This window comes from Pseudorasbora parva, chromosome 10, assembly GCF_024679245.1.
Source record: "Pseudorasbora parva isolate DD20220531a chromosome 10, ASM2467924v1, whole genome shotgun sequence".
Lineage (NCBI taxonomy): Eukaryota > Metazoa > Chordata > Actinopteri > Cypriniformes > Gobionidae > Pseudorasbora > Pseudorasbora parva.
In genome coordinates, this window is record NC_090181.1 from 40,464,057 (window position 1) to 40,483,588 (window position 19,532).

Consider the following 19,532-nt stretch of genomic DNA (forward strand, 5'->3'; position numbering starts at 1 on the left):
TTTCCTTCAACCTTTTCTTAATAATACTCTTGATTTCATTCTTACTCAGATTAACTGATAAACTAATGTCTTTGTTTTTAATTGCTTCCTTGTCTGCCAATTCATTTCCTTGAACACCAATATGAGCCAGAACCCATAAAAAAAACGCTGTGAGACCCATCATTTGAATTCTGTATAATGTGTGTTGTATTTCTAATAAAATGTCTGGTCTACTTTCTGAGTGACTATAATGCAAGCTAGCCAATGATGAACTTGAATCTGAACAAATTACTCCACTGTGTTGCTAATAATATTGCAATAATTTCCCCTGTATAAACAGATAATTCATCACTGATCCTTTTCCCTACAGATAATTGAAATTCTGGCACAATAAATGCTACTCCTATTTTATTATCTGAACTCCGTGATGCATCCGTGTATATCTGAACATAGTTGTAATACTCATTAATATATGTCTGCACATTATATGAATTACATTCCATATCCTTATTTTTCTTTTCTAAAAAGGTCAAATCTACAGTAGTTTCTCCTAGTAACCAAGGTTTTATTATTGGTAGTGGTACAGTCGGACTGACATTTAACTGATCAATTTTAAGTTCTGTTGCTTTCTGTTTCACTGTCCATCCAAAGCTTTTCGTTTTCCTCCTCTCTTTTTCCCAACATGGCTACACTTCTAATGTAGGATGCTCTTCACTATGACCTTGTAAATTAGCCCAGTAACTCACTGATAACTGTACCCGTCTCATTTCTAATAACATTTCCCCCATTTCTACCTGTAGCGCTGCAATCGGTGTCGTTTTTATGGCTCCTGTACATAATCTCAATACCTGATGCTGTATACAATCTAACACCACACAACCATAATCTAATCGAGATCTAATCAACCCATTATATATTGCCTTTAATGCCATCCTATCCGCCCCCATTCACTGCCAACTAAACACCTCATTATATTTATTACTTTCTTACAGTTATCTACTATTTTCTGAATATGTATCGCCCATGTAACTCTTTCATCAAACCACAACCCTAAAAATATTTAACTCTTTCTAGTTCTTGGTTATATAATTTTAATTTTACCTTACCTTCAATTTTTTTTCTTGTAAAAAACATTACCTTTGACTTATCAACCAAAAATTTAAAACCATTTATAAGACCATTCTTCAATTATTATAATAGCCTCCTGTACTTTTTTAAACTATAAAATCAAATGTTCCTTCCGCTTTCCCAAATAGCCCCATCATCAGCAAAAAGTGAAACCTCCAACCCATTCTCCAAATCCTCAAATACATAATTTACCATTATAGAAAATAATAAAGGGCTTACTATACTTCCTTGTCCATTTTCGATCACAAACCTTTCTGAATAACAATTTTACTTTTAAACGAAAAAATTCTTGATCCATCTATAGATATGCCCTTTGATACCTAATTTGCATAATTTAATTAACAGACCTTCTCGCCACATCATATCGTATGCTTTCTCTATATCAAAAAAGACAGCCACTACACTCTCTCTGTTTATTTGTGCCTTTCTTATTTCATGTTCTAAACACACTGCTGGATCCACAGTATTTCTCCCTCTTCTAAAGCCACTCTGATATCTAGAAATATATTTTTAATTTTCCACATAATACGTTAACCTTTCATTTATCATTTTTTCCGTTACTTTACAGATGCTAGATGTCAAAGCAATTGGTCTATAATTCCCTGGATTTGTGCAATCTTTCCCTGGTTTGCGTATTGGAACTATCACCGCATCCTTACAACTTTGTGGTAACTTCCCTTCCTCCCAAATTTTATTATACATTCTTAATAATACATCCTTGGATGATTTATCATTATATAGCAAATCTGATCCATTCCTGGTGCGGATGTCTTGTTTTTCCTGAGGGATCGATTTAACTCTGTCTTGGTAAACGCCATGTTTAATTGGTCATTACTATACTCCTCATTCTGTAATATCTCTTTATACTGCTCTAACGTACTTTCCCGTCCTCTTTTTCCTTCTTCACTAATATTGTTTGCATTATGACCTTTTACAAAAAAAATTGGCCAACATTTCTGCTTTCTCCTCATCTTTTACAGCTATTTTTTCTCCATCACTTAAAATTGGATACCCATATTGTCTTCTTATCCCATTCATTCTTTTTATCATTCCCCATATTTTATCAATTCCGGTTTCCCTTCCCACAGTGTTACAAAACTTCCTCCAATAAGCCTTTTTTGTATTTTTAATAATTCTCCTTACATTTGCTTGCATCCTTTTATGTTCAATACAATTCTGAAAACTATGATTATTTTTCAAAACTTTAAATGCTTTATTTCGAGTTTTAATTGTATTATCACAATCCTTTGTCCACCATGGTACAATCTTCTTCTTTTTTCTGTCTCCTTTCTTCGGGATAGTCTGAATTGCTGCTAATATTATTGCATTACAAACAGCACTATTAACATGATCAATATCTTCTTTAATCTCAATTTTTTTTTATTCTTGTTCACTAATATATTTAAATTTCTCCCAATCTGCCTTTTCAAATAACCATCTATCCACTCCTTCTGTATCACATTCTTCTATACTTAAATTTACTTCAACTATTATAGGGTAATGATCACTTCCTACAGTAATTCCTCTAAAGACTTCCCATAAACATACACCTGCAAGTGAATTTGAAACCAGTGTAAGATCAATGGCTGACTCTTTACCTGTTCTGACATTAATCCTCGTCCCCCTTCCATCATTTAAACATACCAGATCTTTTATCTCCTTCAATCACTTTCCCAATCCCATCATTACAATTATCCCACAATGTGCTATGGGCATTCAAATCTCCACAACATACAATTTTTCCTTCTAAATGTACAATAAGTTCATCCATTATCTCTATTGATAATCTTTTACAAGGATTATAAAAATTAATAACTTTAATATTTCCTTCTTTTACCAAAACAAATATAACTATCCTCCCTATCTCTCCGAATATCATTATAACCTTTAATACTAAAATCTAATACAGGCTTGAGCCAGGTCTCCTGAACACATATGATTTCTGGGTTCTTTTTAAGCCCTTTTATAAATCCTTTAAACTCTTGCCCATTAGCTAGCAAACTTCTTGCATGCCATTGTACAATATTCAAGTTGTCTTATCACCTGCTCCTCCTATAGCTTTCCCACCACTTCCAGTCTTTTATTAATATCTTCCCAATATATTTTTGATTCCCCAAAACCTTTCAGCTCCTTTCATTCTACTCACTTCACCTCCAGATATACTTCGTTTGAGTTTTTCTAGATCTTCGTCGATTGTAATATCTGTTTATCACGCCCTGTTTCATTCTTCCCTCACCAAGAATTTTTCTTTCATTCACTTTTTTCTTACATATACTGTCGATTTGAACAGCTTTGTTTTTTTGATCTTCTGTTTTACATATTACTAACAAACTTCCATCTCTCAAAATCTTAGCCATATCCACGTATCCTACCTTTTCCTTCAATTCTCTAGTCTAGACACCACTATTGGACTTAGATTAACATGCTCATCTTCCTTTCTAAATTTAACAACCCTATATTCTTCATCAGAGCTGTTTCCTTCTAAACCCCGTTTACTGGATTGGCTTGCTGCCATACTCCCTTCATTTCGCCCATCTTTCTTCTTTTCTCATCCTTTCCCACTTCTTACTAAATTCCATTCATCAAACTCCATTTCATCCTCATTTACTCCCTCAGAAATAATTTGATCCAGTCACAAACCAGTTTATGCCAACCGCCGTACTCTCCGAGAAACAACAACTAGAGTCCCCCATCGAGCTCCCTCGGTGCGATGCTACCGCTTCATGAAGGCACAAGGCAGAGAAATCTGGGGAGAAGATGGCACGCGCGCCAGTATCGCTCAAAGGTGATGAGCTAGAGATCAGCCAATGAATTGGCGTGATTCTATAAGGGCTCCAGACAGTATCCCAATATGCGTCATTCGCAGCGTCGAGTGAACCTATAAGAGAACAGTTTTTACCTCAAAGCTATTTTAACCATGATTTCAACACTGGCAAATTTTAATACAACATGTAGCCTATAAGAAAATATATATTAAATGTTTTTAAGATAAATTATAAGAAATTTTGTGTGAATTTATAGGCTACTTTTATAATATTTCACTAGTTCACTTCTAGATTATGCGTATTTGCGCTGTCCGGGGGAGGGCTCCGGGCTCAGAATTTGGCCCGAACTATTATTTAACAGCAGGAACTATTTATGCCATGCTAAACCTTGACTTCTTGGTTTCAACACAACATGTAGCCTATAAGATATCATTGAAATAGAGACAGCACAAAAAATTCACAAGAGTGGCTCACTAAAGTGTTTTATATTTTCCATATATACATATATACAAATATAACATTTTGAACACTGTTTTATTACAAGAGACTGACTGTAAATTGGACATCTTTTTCTCTTGATTGCAGTAATCAATCTATATATTTTTTTACTGTTTGGAAAGTCATGGAAATTAACAAAAATCCAATTTGCTGTAGACTCCCATTCACAACTATAGAAGTTTACCTAGGACGGGAGCTCCTTCAACGGAATTTCACAGACAAATAAACAGCATGAGATGGGCTGAGGGCCAGTGTGGCCATTTTGTAGTCTTTAATGACCCAGCAGGTCACGAACTGAGAAGATGTAGTAGCTGATCAAAGTGAGCATGAGGCAAGCAGCCAAAACAAGCTTCGCTCTGAGAACTCATCTTTTGTTTTAATATGACTTAAAACAAATCACAATAGTTGCAATGTTTACCACAGCCGTTCCATCTATAAAGGTTTAATTCACGAGGATAGAAGAAGGAAAAAGGAAGAAGATTGCAGAGTATTCATTTGTTTTATGACCAGGATACACAACATCCTTTATTTCCCCTTTTAACACACCAATAGAGGCAGAAGGCTTGTTATTTCTGCTACTGTGTGTCTGTAGTGCAACACATTCGGACATTCTGCCGTTATATCCGATTATTTTCTGACCCTGAAACATTTCAACATAGGCCTAGATAAAAAATTATCTTTAGAAATTTAATTTCACATTGGTGTGAAATGCCAATGGTGGTTAAACAAAGAAACACACACACACACACACACACACACACACACACACACACACACACACACAATACATAAATAAATAAAATAAACAAACTGGACTTTACTAGCTATTTCTTTAAGGCCTACTGCTGTCACATTACACTGCCTGCGTTCGCAAATCCCAGGATGCCCTCTAGTGTTGGATTGGACGAAATACCGCTTGATAACATTTAGGCCTGTTTACTGTGTGTATACTTTTTTTCTACGTTAACATATTTGCAACTCCTTTGTCAGCTTAAATGTACAGCGGGGGAAAAGAAGTAGCCTATAAATGGATTTTCACGTCCCCCCCCCCCCCCCGAAATGGCGTCTCTTCCAGTCGTTTATGATTTCTGGAAGGGTTATTTTGTGTAATCATTTTATGAAGATTGTCCTTACAAAAAGCGGTCTAATGTAAGGATTATATAATATGAAATGTTTACTTTTAACCATTTTCGTGAACTTTTAAGATGTTGTTAATTTTCAGGCATTATTTTTTTTATATCAGACCTTGATTGAATAGACTGCATGGATATGTTGGTAATCCTACTGTAGGCCTTCCTCAGAAAATCAGTTAACATCAGATAGACCGATACACGGTTATCAATTGCATTTTAAGTATTTGACTCCAAAACCATCAGGTATATCAGCGACAAACTCCTTTTATTATGATCGAGTGTTATCATTCAAACTCACCAGGGCAAGCGGTCTTAATTCCGTGATGTCACAGAATAGAATGTGACGTTCCGCCTGATATAGTAAAGGCTTGAAACTCACTTGCTCATTTTGTCGGTTGAAGTGTAGTAGCCTATTCTGATTTTAGAGTGAAAAACTGTTTTATCATGGGACAACTAAGTTCACGACGAAAGAAAGCGACTTATGTGGCGGATGAACATGAACACCAACCCTGTGTACTGCTCAGATACAGCACCACCACGGCAGAGAACCATCCGCATCGGCTCGATGAGACGCCTAGTGGTGCTTTTGAGATTGGTGAAGGGAGAGGGGAGAAATTGAGGTTTTGGAGATCCTCTAAATTCCACCCTTTTCGCAAAAGAACTGGAAAATACAACCTGGCGAAGGCCGAGGAGTTGTATCAGAGTGAGGCAGGATCATACCGGAAAATTACTGATGGTAAATCACAGGCTATGGTGATAAAATATTGTTTTCTTATAATAAATAGGCTAATCACTCACCCAATTCGTTCAAATTAAAGATTTTAGATAGAACTTTAACTAAAATGGAAAGTACAAATTAAGTACAAAGTAAAGTAAATCTCAATAGCACTAAAATAGCACTGGATCTTTATGTGTCATGCCAAAACAATATTAATCAATATCTCAAAAACTGATTTTAGAAATAGTCACATTGTTTAAATAATTATTTAATTGTTTCAGAATTTGTATTCATCATATTATATTTGATTCATGTTATTAATATTCTATTCTTTAGATCACACTCTACAGCACACCACTATTGTAGAGATCTGTGATCATCAAGAAGCTCCTGCATCTGAAGTCCTCTCTTCGACTGAGGAACAGCTGGAGCAGGACATCCACCAACCTCAGGAAGCTGACGCTCCAATTAGTTTGCCTGAAGATGGCAGCATTAAAGAGCTGGACAAGGGTACGGTCATTGCCATCAAAACTCACACATCCTACATTCCTTGTTGGGAATAGCTTAATTCAGAAACAAAAACATTTACATAGTTTGGAGATGGTTAATCTTTTCAAAAATAACCACAAATGAAATATTTGTAATACTTGCAATATTTCGTTTATATTATTGGTATTCCCCACTTAAGGTCAGGACTCTCTACAGCACATTGTGGAGATGTGTGATCATCAAGAAGCTCCAGCCTCTGAAGTTCTCTCTTCTGCTGAGGAACAGCTGGAGCAGGACATCCTCCAACCTCAGGATGTTGACTCTTCAGTTAGTTCAGCTGAAGATGACAGCATGGAAGATCTGGACATGGGTAAGTTTATTGGCATAATTTAAAACATAAAATACACATTCCCAGTTGTTGAGAATACAAAGCTTTATTATGTGTCACTTTAATTCAAAAAACAAATTAATTTACATTATTTAGAGAAGTTTATTTTTGTGAAAAATCAACCTAAATGAAGAAGCAACATTTTATTAATATTATGCATCTAATTTCTTTTCAAATTATTAGAATTCCCTACTTTAGATCAGACTTCTCTGCAACACGGTGTAGAGATCGATGACATTGGAGAAGCTCAAGCTTCTGAAGTCCTCAATGCTGCTGAGGAACAGCTGGAGCAGGACGTCCTCCAACCTCAGGAGGTCGACACTCCAGTTATTTCGGCTGAAGATGACAGCACGGAGGAGATGGACAATGGTAAAAAATAATAAATATATGAGATTTTGGAAATGTGATTATAAATTATAAAATAATTTTTTTTAAATAATTATTTTGCTTTTTACAATTGCTTATCATTTAATAGGCCACATTTGCTGGCGATATGAATTTGGACACATGCTGGGCAAAGGAGGATTGGGCTCTGTGTATGCTGGGACTCGCAGCAAGGATGGCCTTAAGGTTTCTTTTTTTTTGCTTAACCTTTTTTAACTTTTAATACTCCATATTTACGATTCATGACTGGAATAATATAAACCCTGTGCATATACAAATTGTTCATTCTTTGTTTTGTTAATTAGGTGGCTGTGAAAATTGCAGATAAGACACCACATATGCCATATATCACAGTTGTGAGTAGACTGTGCTCTCTTTATTATCACTTCTCACTCAGTTTTCAATTTATAACTAATCTTATATTCATATTAATCTGAAAAAGCACCTCCATCTAACCATCATTTGTTCTTTATTTTAGCTTGGTCATCCTAAACGCCTCCCAATGGAGATCGGCCTGACATTCATGGCAAATAAGGGCCCCAGGGTTCCGCAGATAATTAAACTGCTTGAATGGCAGGACGACCCGGATCATTACCTCATGGTATTGGAGCACCCCTTGGCTTACATGGACATGTCTGGGTTCATGAAGTTACAAGGAGGAATTCTCGATGAGGGAACAGCACGGCAGGTCATGCGACAGGTCATTTACGGCGCTAACATTTGCTGTGAGCGCGGCGTATTCCATCGAGATATAAAACTGGAGAACCTCCTTATAAACAAGGACACCTTGGAAATCAAAATGATTGACTTCGGGTCAGGTGCGCTCATTACAGAGTCTGGCTATGTGACCTTCAAAGGTATGCATTATGAACCGTTTTGCTAGTGGGTCAATTGGCTCACTGAAACACATCCTATATATTCTCAGCATGCTGTGGTAATGTATTAAACGTCATACAAAACCTCCTTCCAGGCACAAACGTCAACTGTCCGCCAGAGTACAAGGCCGATGGCAGGTACCATGCAAAGCCGGCGACAGTGTGGTCACTAGGAATCCTTTTGTTTATAATGGTGTGTGGGTATTATCCCTCATGCCACGACTTGCACATGATCCGTGAGAACGACTGGTCCAAACCTGACTTATCACAAGGTGAGATCTTCATTTTTATTTTTAAACAAAAGCCCCTTTCACACTGCGATTCCGGCAAATACACGGATAATGGGACCCGGCATTTGTTCCCGGGCCGCTAGATTTGGTCCATTCACACAGCCAGCGAAATACCGTAATATGTGCGCTTTCACACACGACCTGTAACGGTCCCGGATCGAGTTGACATGTGACATCCGGATGTGACGTATAATGGCGAGCGATCTCAGCTTCAGTGCGGATAGTAAGGAGCTCCGTGGTCTCGACTTGTGTCCAGTTTGCGCACATTTCTGCTTGTTTAATTTTAGTTTCTTTTGTATACGAATACTCTCTGCGTTTAAAACACCGACTAGCTCTTTTGGCACTGCAGGGTTGTATTTTCGAAAAAACAAGCTCTAGGAGTCGCACGATAACTACGTAGGCCTACACGTTGCGGCATTAGTTATGGCTTTTGTTCACACAGCGCTCGTCCCGGGTCGAATCCCGCAATGTTATTTGGTCCCCGACCCAGGCTCAATTCGGTAATCAATTCCGGGACATGTTGCTTTCACACAGAAGGCGACCCGGCAATGTTCCGGGAATATTGCGGGTCGGACGTGCAGTGTGAAAGGGGCTAAAGAGGGACATACTAAATTCTAAATCATTCAAAAAAAAGTGTACAGTATGTGCTAATAATCCGACGTCTGTCATCTTTTTGTACAGAATGCAGCCAGATGATCCGTGCTTCTCTGCAGCCTGATCCACAGCAGAGACTAATTCTGGAGGAGATGCTGCTTCATGACTGGTTTAAGGTACTAAAAGTAGAGACTGTTTAGTCAAATGTTTTTTCATATCATACTAAACTTGCTCTAAATGTAATGTATTTAGAAAAATAATGCTAATTAATTTGTATTTGTTTTTGTTTCAGGTCATGGAGTAAGACATGGAGAGCAACAGATAACAACTCCCTGTCACATCCATTATTTTATTACATCTGGCTGTGGTTAAAGGACTTTCTAAACACACACACACAGAAAAATAGGGTGTCAGAATTGAACCTTTAGGGGTACAACAGCTTGTCGCTGGGGCAGTACCCTTAAAAGGACACCTATACAACATGTTATATGTATGTGTTTTGGGACAGAGGGGAAAACGGTCGCATTTACAGCATATATGCTTCCCATCAAAGCACGAGAATGACAGTGTCGGAGGAGAACGAGCGGCGGTTCATCTGCGCGAGACGAACGCTGCCGGGGTGAAAGCACAACAGCGCGCGGCTCCCGCTCTCCATACGCACTGCTCCTGCCCTGCCAACGCACTGCTTGCGCGTGCAGTGTGAAACCGGCGTTAGAGGACATTGACATATTCGATAACCAACATCATCCCCCTCGATCTACAACAGAATGGTCCGTGCTTTTTTCCTCTCCGTTTTATGCAATTTAGCTAGTTAAGTAACTAGCATAAACGTAGCCAAATAAAGTTAGGCTAGCAATAAATAACATAGAATAAAGTGCATTTTGCCACTTTATAGTCACATATCAAACTAAAAGATATAATACAGATATTACAGATATATGCAGGTTTACAGATATAATAGTTGAAATCACTTGTCTAAGGAATCATATTGATGTAACTTATATACAAAACAAAATCACGTTCGAGGGTTGCAGGATTTAGTTACTGTGGACTAATATAACGTTAGCTGTAATTATAACACAAGCACACAAGGAAACTTACACTCATCGGTGGGCACGTAACGTTACTGCGGATGATGTCGGCACCGGCTGTCGGCGGGAGAGGATGATGAAAGTGGGAGATAGTCGGTTCAGCCCCATTCACCAGTAACAGCGGATTATCAGTGAATCCCAGTTGTCTCCGACGAAAGTTTATAAAACTATCCTGTGTAAAATGATCACTACAGAGGCGGTTGTTGGTGGTGATCCTCAGCTCTCCATCAAAGTGGCTCTTTATAAAATGAATCCACCTCTTCTTGATATGATCGTTTGATTGAGCGGCAAACTGATGCGAATGTGCTCTAGTTATGAGCCTCAGTGGCTGCAGTGCGTCATCGAGCCACCGTTTTAGCCCCACCTAGAAAATCCGGAGGACAGCAATGGTGAAAAACTGTTTAACGGTCTAACTCCACAATTTAGTACTTCACAGTTCAGTCTTTGCAATGTGTTTTAGCAATACATTTCTAACATTTATAATGTGTTTAGAATTTTTTCATAGAATTGCCTTTACAGGGACTTTAAGGTACGCATTTGTACTCAAAGGTAGGCTACTAATATGCACACTTTAGGAGTAAAAAAAAGGTACAAAGATGTCCTTTTAAGGGTACTGCCCCAGTGACAAACTGTTTTACCCCTAAAGGTACAATTTTGACACGCTATTTTTCTGTGTGCACCAGCCGGAGTCTGTCAGGATGGGCAACTACCTCTTCTTCACTCTTTCACTCAGCTTAGGATCCCCACAAGGCTGCGTGCTGAGCCTGTTGTTCTACTCATATGACTGTTTACCAGCACACACCTCCTGATGCCCGCAGGAAGCAACTAGCATCAAAAAGGGCTCATATAACTCGGCACATAAACTGTTTAAACTACTCCCCTCAGAGAAGGGATACAAGACAAGTCCATCAGAGAACAGACCACAAGAGTGATGACCAGTTTTTACCTCAAAGCTATTTCAACACTGGACTCACTGGCAAATTGTAATACAACATGTATAAGAAAATATATAATAAATATTTTTAAGATAAATTATAAGAAATTTTGTGTGAATTTATACTTTTATAACATTTCACTAGTTCACACTTACATCAAATTAAATAGAGTAAAGATTATGTGTATTTGGCGTGCTGTCCGGGGGAAGGGTCGGAATTTGCCCCGAACCCAGAGTCTTTTTCTCTTGATTGCAATAATCAATCTATAAATATATTTTTACTGAAAGTCATGGAAATGAACAAAAATCCAATTTGCTGTAGCCTCCCATTCACAACTATAGAAGTTTACCTACTAGATGAAGGAGCTCCACTCACGTTTGTCCCTTTTCTCTGGGAAAATGGGACAAGCATCTGCACCTCGCAGCTCAGGGCCCGCGAATGCCGTGTTCCGGTCATTTGAGGAGCTTGAAGAGCTTATGGCCTGTTCCACAGAGACACTAGATTCCCCTTGTGGTAGGTTGGACATAACTGTCCAGGTCCTATGAGCCCTCAGTTTCTCCTGGATCTCCATAATGAGTAGTGGTACCTAGGAAATCTAAGTCCACTAAAGGAGGAAGAATGTTTTCAAATTCCCTAAACTATGGAACAGCCTTCCTGGTAATGTTCAGGGCTCATACTCACTCTCCCAGTTTAAATATAGATTAAAGACGCATCTATTTAGCCAAGCATTCACATAATACATCTGTGAGGCATCATCATTGAAGGTTCTGACTCTGCTGTCCAAGCCACTGTGTACCACATCTTGTTTCAATGGCAAGGCATTTGCAAAGAAGGGAGAGGGAGTGAGAGAAGGGAAATAGCCCGCTCACACTCGATGTCCTAGAGCTAAACATCCGAACCTCAGGCCGCGGTCGAGGGAGGCCTAGCTGCCTCGGGCGCGCGGCGGGGGAATCAAACAGTAATAAAATACCTTTTCAAGAGGGAGTACATAGCGATATTCGCATTTCGAAGTGCCCTCTCAGGTGGAAAAGGCGCGGTATTTAATGTATTAAAAATATATTTGAAATGCAGGTAGTATGCTTATAATACATTTGTATTTCCAACATGCTTATTTGAAGTGCATTAAAACTATACTGGATTGCATTTTAACATATTTTTAAAAAAGTATATTAAAAGTACATTGGTAATAAATATATGCTTAAATACACTTTTAAGAAATATGCTAAACACAAGCACACTTTTATTATATTTCTAAAAAGTATACTAGGAATACATTGGTAATTAATATTTGCTTAAATATCTTTTAAGAAATATGCTAAACACAAGTGCACTTTTATTATATTTCCTAAAAGTATACTAGAAATACATGGGTAATAAATATATAATACATAAAATAATAAATATATACTTAACAACACTTTTTTAGAAATATGCTAAACACAAGCATACTTTTAGTGAAATTGTAGTGTTTTTATGCAATATACAGCTCTGGAAAAAATTAAGAGAACACAACATGGATATCTCGTAATTTTTTCTTAATAATACTTATATAATGCAATATGCGTATGCTTTATCATTTTAATGTTTTCAACATTAATGTTTTCTAAGTTGGCAAATATATATATATAAACAAACATTTGTCAACTATTATTAAGCATTGCGATATGCATACTTATTAATATGTTGTTCACTTTTACTTCTTTAAAGGCTGTTGTTCATTACATGATACGTTTAGCTACTACTAAATTCCCACGAGGATTTTAACATCATATTATTAGAAATGCATCATAAGCACAGATCTATACAGAGAACAGTGATCATAAATGATAAATCTTTAATAAAAATCCCTGTTTTTACTTGTGTTTAAATTCAAACCACACGATTAAACCTGATTGGTTCCAGAGCCGTTGAGCGAATCTGATTGGTTCTCATAATAATGAGCTCTCCTCAGAGATTCTGTTTATCAGATATGCTGTGAGTTTGTGCATGTTGCTTGAATGCTAAAAAAAAATCTAAATTTAAATGCGATGTCTCTTCAGAGGACTTGGAGGAAACCATGTGATTCATATGGATTACTTTGGCGATGTTTTTTAGTTGTTGTTGTTGTTTTTTGCAACAATCTTTTTGACAGTTTTCTTCAGGCAAGTTGACTTTCATCGGAGAGTAACGTACATCTCTCATTATTATTTTGACTCCAGGTAAGATTTGTATTTACTTAACGTTACGCACTTCTTTTCCGTTTTCAGCTAACATTAATAGCTACATTCAATGAAGATACTGCCCACAGAAGTTACTGGTAAGTTTTAGATGCTTTTTGCATAAATAGCTCACTGTTCAGTGTTTTCCTAGGCTGCTATGCATTTGCTAGCTAACAGTGATAACAGTTAACATGATACCCACACCAGCTAATGTTAGATATCTAGCAACTTCAGCACTGGGTAATCATAATATATAAGGTCCCTTTGTAAAGACTTTGATGAATCTGTTTAAAAGTGATGTGGTGACATTTTTCTGTCTTAAAACAACTATGAAATTAATAATAATAATAATAATAATAATAATAATAATAATAATAATAATATTTTATTTGTAAAGCCCTTTTCATAATTAAAAACAATCCCAAAGTGCTACACATAAAACAAATAAAACAAAATTAAAAACCGAAAAAAAAAAAAAAAATTATTAGCAAAAAGTAAAAAATGCTTGTTTAAAAAGAAAGGTTTTTAGTTCTTTCTTAAAAGAGTCTATGGCTTGAGGAGCCCTTAGGTTTTCTGGAAGGGAATTCCAAAGACGCGGTGCGGCTTAGCAGAAGGCTCGATCCCCCATAGTGCGGAGCTTAGTTGTGGATGGTTGAAGAAGGGCTTTATTTCCAGAACGGAGGTTGCGTGAAGGGTTTTGTGTTGCGACGAGTAGTTCCTTTAAGTAGGGGGGTGCGTTTCCGTGGATGGATTGATGGGTAAGTAAGATGATTTTATAATTAATCCTGTATGAAACAGGGAGCCAGTGGAGCGAGTGAAGGATGGGTGTGATATGGTCATATTTTCTTATCCTCATTAGGATCCTGGCAGCACTGTTCTGAATGTATTGTAATTTTTGTAGACTTTTGCCAGGAATCCCAAAAAAGAGAGCGTTGCTGTAGTCCAGCCTGGATGATATAAAAGCATGGACAAGTTTTTCAGCATCTGACAGACCAAGTGTGGGATGGAGTTTAGCAATGTTCCTGAGATGATAGAAGGAGATCTTACACAGATGTTGTATGTGGGCTTCAAATGTGAGTTGAGCATCAAATCTTATTCCCAGGTTAGTGACTGTCGATGAAATTGTAATGTTTTGACCAGAGAAGGTGATGTGCGTTATAGGTGATGACTGGACCTGGTGTGGTGTACCCACTAAAATAGCTTCTGTTTTGGAGCTATTTAGCTGTAGGAAGTTTGCCTTCATCCATGCCTCAATATCCTCAAGACAGGAGCTCAGAGATGACAGAGTGGCTGTAGATGAAGTGAGGTTGGTTTTTATATATAGCTGAGTGTCATCGGCATAGCAATGAAATGATATTCCATGCCTGTTGATTATGTGGCCAAGGGGAAGAGTATAAATGGTGAACAAAATCGGGCCGAGGACCGACCCTTGCGGGACACCACAAGTGACTGTATGCGTCTGAGACTTTACACCTCCCAAGGAAACATACTCTGTTCTTCCAGACAGGTATGACTGGAACCAGCTCAAAGCAGTGTCAGAGAGTCCGATAGAATGATGGAGACGCTGAAGGAGGATATTGTGATCAACCGTGTCAAAAGCAGCAGATAAATCCAGTAAAATGAGCAGCGATGGTGTGCCGGTATCAGCTGCCATCAACAGGTCATTTGTGACCCTGATCAGGGCTGTTTCAGAACTATGAGCGGAACGGAAACCGGACTGAAATTTTTCAAAAAGGGAGTTTGAATTTAGATGATCCTGAAGATGGGCAGCAACAACTTTTTCTAGAACTTTGGACAAGAATGGAAGGTTGGAAATAGGCCTGTAGTTTGCAAGAACTTCAGGGTCTGAAGTGGGGTTTTTCAGAAGGGGTTTGATGACAGCAGTTTTAAGAGCAGATGGAACATGACCAGTATGTAGAGAATGGTTGATGACTTTGGTTATTAAGGGACTAAGAGAGCTGATGTGTGTTTTCACCAAAGCTGTGGGTAAAGGGTCTAGCATACAGGTGGAAGCTTTCATCCTGCTGATGATGTCCTCAACTTGTTGCTTAGAGATTTCAGGAAAACAGAGAGGCTGGAAGGTCCCAGGCTGTGGGTCGGCAGCAGGGACAGATAGAGCAGCAGTGCTGGAAAGGAGAGAGCGGATGGTCTCAACTTTTTTCCTAAAGAAGGTGATGAAGCTGTTGCATTTCTCTTCTGATGTGTCATTGTGTGAAGTAGTTTGTGGCTTGATTAAATGATTTATTGTGGAGAAAAGCTGCTTGGAGTTCCCCTGATTTTCACTAATGATGTTTGAGTAGAACTGTGTCCGTGCTTTTTTTAGTGACATTGAGTAGGCCTTCTGATGTTCTTGATAGGCTATTTTGTGAACAGTAAGTCCAGTTTTTGAAACACGTCGCTCAAGTACATGCCCTGCTGTTTTCATTTTCCGTAGTTCTGGAGTGAACCAAGGGGATGTACGAGAAAAAGTTACTATTCGTGTTTTTTCAGGTGCATGGAGGTCCAAAATACTCAAAGTGTTATTATAAAAGTCCACAGATTCATTTACAGATGTGAAATTTGTTGAAGGGATTTTCATGAGGTCCAAAGCCAAAGTATCTGGGTTGATATTTTTTATGTTTCTGAAATTGCATGAAAAATTCAAAAGCCGTCGATGCATTTGGTCTTAACATACATTTATTGACAGAGTACAAAGACCATTTGGTACATCCAATTACCCTTCTTCTTAATATGTCTTTTAACCATTCTAAAGTCCCTGCAGATTGGAAAGTTGCTGCAGTGACACCGATGTTTAAATCAGGTGCTTAAACAGACATGTCCAACTATAGACCAATTAGTATACTACCCGTTATATCAAAGATCGCAGAGAAGTGGGTAGTCAGGTTGTTGACGGCCGACTTGGAAAATGTCCAACCTTCATTACATCGACTACAATTCGGTTTTCGGACTCATCACTCCACGGATAGTGTCCTATGTGTGTTAACAGAAAACATAAAAGTTTTACTTGACTAGAGTCCTTATGTTGGGGCTGTCTTCTTAGATTTAAAGAAAGCCTTTGATGTAAACCTTTAACATCTCTGATCAAGCACTTTTTTGTTTTAAATCTTATCTGTCCCACAGGAAACAGTACGTGGTAGTAGATGGTGTCAAATCTCCTTGTTTAGATTCCGGAGTAGGTGTCCCTCAGGGGTCTATCCTTGGGCCGGTTCTGTTCTCTCTTTTTATTATTAACCTACCAAATTCATGTCCAAACGTCTTCTCGCAGATGTACGCAGATGATGTAGTAATTTACACTCAAGCAAAAACTATTCAACAAGCAGCTGTTGATCTCACAGCTGCTTTATCTCATGTGCAGAACTGGCTCACATGTTGAACACCAGAAAAACTGTGTGTATGTATTTTTCTAAACGTCACGTGGAAATAACCAGATCAAGTGTCTTTCTGAATGGAATGGAACTTAACCGGTGTCAGAATTTAAATATCTTGGGATAGTCCTTGATCGAACATTTTGCTTCAAAAGTCATGTAAAAAAAGTAGCACAAGTTGTCAAATTCAATCTTCAAAATTTTAGACATATTCAAAATAATTTAACCGTGTGTGCGGCTAAAACATATTTTTACGCAATGATTATTTCTCATTTTGACTATTGTTTGACTACCTGGTCTCTTGCATGCCCAGCAATACTTCAAACCATAGAAAGTCTCTACAAAAAGGCATTTAAAATATTTGATAAAAAATCAGTATCACATCACTACTGTCATGTTTTGAAAAAAACCATAGACTATTGGATTTTCAGAATATGATCAATTTGAAAATGGCCTGTCAGATTTACAAGGTTTTACATTCCCTCGCTCCTTCACCTCTGAAGGATTTTATCAAAACTAAAGATTCTTCACAAAGGACCACGCGAGCCTCCACCAGAGGAGACTTGATAATACCCCACAGGTATACCACCTTTGGACAGACAGTCCTGTCTGTCTGAGGTGGGAACGTGGAAAAGTCTTCCTCTAACACTGAGAGAATGCCCTACATATAGTTTGTTCAAAGTCCAATTTAAAAAATGGCTATGGGCAAACCAAAGTTGCACACATTAGTGAGTATGTTGCGTCTTATTTTAACTTTTGAATTTCGTCACGTGCATATGGATGTATTTGTGATGCCGAATTAATCTTTGAGTCTTATGTAATTATAGTTTATAGGACATTTGACAACTGTTGTTTTTGTGAGCTATGTGACCTTAGCCCATGGGACTACGGATGGAAATTAGCCCTTGGCTACAATCCGGCATGTTTACATGCATGTATGTGTTCATGTTGTGTTCATTAACATGCACTGTCCCAATCAAATAAATTAATTAATAAAAAAAAAAATGCATGTGCAGAAAGCATAATTAATTAAGTAATTTTAACATGTAAGTTACAAGGTTACATTAACATTCTTTTTATTTGCAAAATGTAGTTGTTTATTTCTGATTTCCTGAGAAATGTGACTTCATTGTATTGAGGTAAATGATCTTTGAAAAGTTTGAAATATGTTATGAACATAAATGTACTTTGTCTTGAGCTGACAGCTAACTATGGCAACATTAGATTAGCGTTGATATTTGTTCAAGCTTGGCAACGTGCCTTTTTTATTTTCTGAAATATATTTTTTATTACAGACAAGTACAAAGATTAAATTGTAAAACGGGATGCTTTGAGTGTTCATCTAAAACTACTGAGGATGTGAATGGTTTTTATTATATTATCCACCAGGTTCATTGTACTCCGCATTCTATAATTCTTAAAAATAAAACAAATCATTCATCACCATCTGCTTGTTTTTTGTGAAATATTAATTAATTTGTTTTTCCCTTCAGATCAGCTGCTATAGAAGACAGAGTGCAGAGACAAGCGAAGAAGAGAGTAGTAAGTATAATTTAATCTCATGATCACCTCTGTTGTAGAGATTTTGAATCAGGCCTAATGGAGGGTGATTTGTTAAAGGGTTAGTTCACCCAAAAAAGAAAGTTTGGTCACTAATTTCTCACCCTTATGTATTTCGACACCCGTAAGACCTTTCTTCTAGCCTAGAAATCTAGACGCACCCTAGCGGCATCAAATTTAATCTGCCAAGTGTCGTCTAGGAACTCTCAATACCCTTCTGAGCTGTATTCCTCACAATCTGGACGGGCCAATCACATTGTGTATAGAGTCGGCGGGCGGGGCCATAATGACGACAGCCGAGTTGCGTTTGCGTGCTTCTAGTAAACACAGAAACTGGCGAATGGCGGCGGTCTTTCGAATCAGCTTTGACTGCGATTCTGGAAGACTTGGAGTTAAGCTTTTCTCTGAGAAAAGAACAAAGAACGGCACTGAAGTCATTCTTAAGAAGAGAAGATGTGTTCAGAGTTTAGCCGACCGGATACGGTGAATGTTTAATCTATCAACAAGCTCTGCTTCACCTTCGTTGCTCTGGTTGGTGTAGCGCTATCCTATCACGTGCAGAGGGAGTTTGAAAGACAACCGTTTATCCCGCCCCTCGGATTGAGCCCTGTCAATGGTGAGTTTCCAGACCAAACATCTTGATGTGGGTCTGGCTTGCCAGGCTACCTTTCTTCATCTTTGGAACACAAATGAAGATATTTCTGTTGAAATCCGATGGCAAAGAAAGGCCTTCATTGAAACCAGTGTCATTTCCTCTCTCAAGACCCATAAAGGCACTAAAGGCGTCGTTACAAAGCCCATCTCACTACAGTGGCTCTACAATAGTTTTATAAAGTGACAAGAATTTAGTTTTTGTGTGAAAAACAAAACAAAACAACTTGTATAGTAATGGGCTGATTTCAAAACAAAGCTTTGAACCATTATGAATCAGTGAATCGATTCGGATCGTATGTCAAACCGCCAAACTGCTAAAATCACGTGACATTGGCGATCCGAATCATGACCCTTTAAGTCTTGTTAGGAAAATGATAGCAACTGGCTCCAAATGGCTCATTTCTGTGCTTCCTTTGAGTCAAATCTGTCTGTTATTTAATTATTTTTTTTCTTTGTAAAGCCGCAGGTCACTTGTCATAGTCGTCCTG

General features: G+C 37.9%; 1 protein-coding gene across 1 annotated transcript; it reads left to right on the forward strand.

Annotated features, from left to right (window-relative positions):
• The first annotated feature begins 5,947 nt into the window (after positions 1-5,947).
• LOC137090465 (uncharacterized) lies at positions 5,948-9,545 on the forward strand. The gene is made up of 10 exons (XM_067454427.1): positions 5,948-6,239; positions 6,558-6,731; positions 6,910-7,080; positions 7,282-7,467; positions 7,568-7,668; positions 7,788-7,838; positions 7,961-8,339; positions 8,453-8,629; positions 9,329-9,426; positions 9,534-9,545. Exons 1-10 carry the CDS (start codon positions 5,948-5,950, stop codon positions 9,543-9,545), a joined length of 1,641 nt encoding a protein of 546 aa, XP_067310528.1.
• The last annotated feature ends 9,987 nt before the right edge of the window (positions 9,546-19,532 follow it).

Bases quoted from the DNA above. Each gene is read 5' to 3' on its own strand.
- LOC137090465 (XM_067454427.1), top strand. From the start codon at position 5,948: ATGGGACAACTAAGTTCACGACGAAAGAAAGCGACTTATGTGGCGGAT. The intron at 7,839-7,960 runs GTGAGTAGACTG...TCTTTATTTTAG, and splicing joins ATATGCCATATATCACAGTT to CTTGGTCATCCTAAACGCCT. The intron at 8,340-8,452 runs GTATGCATTATG...ACCTCCTTCCAG, and splicing joins TGGCTATGTGACCTTCAAAG to GCACAAACGTCAACTGTCCG.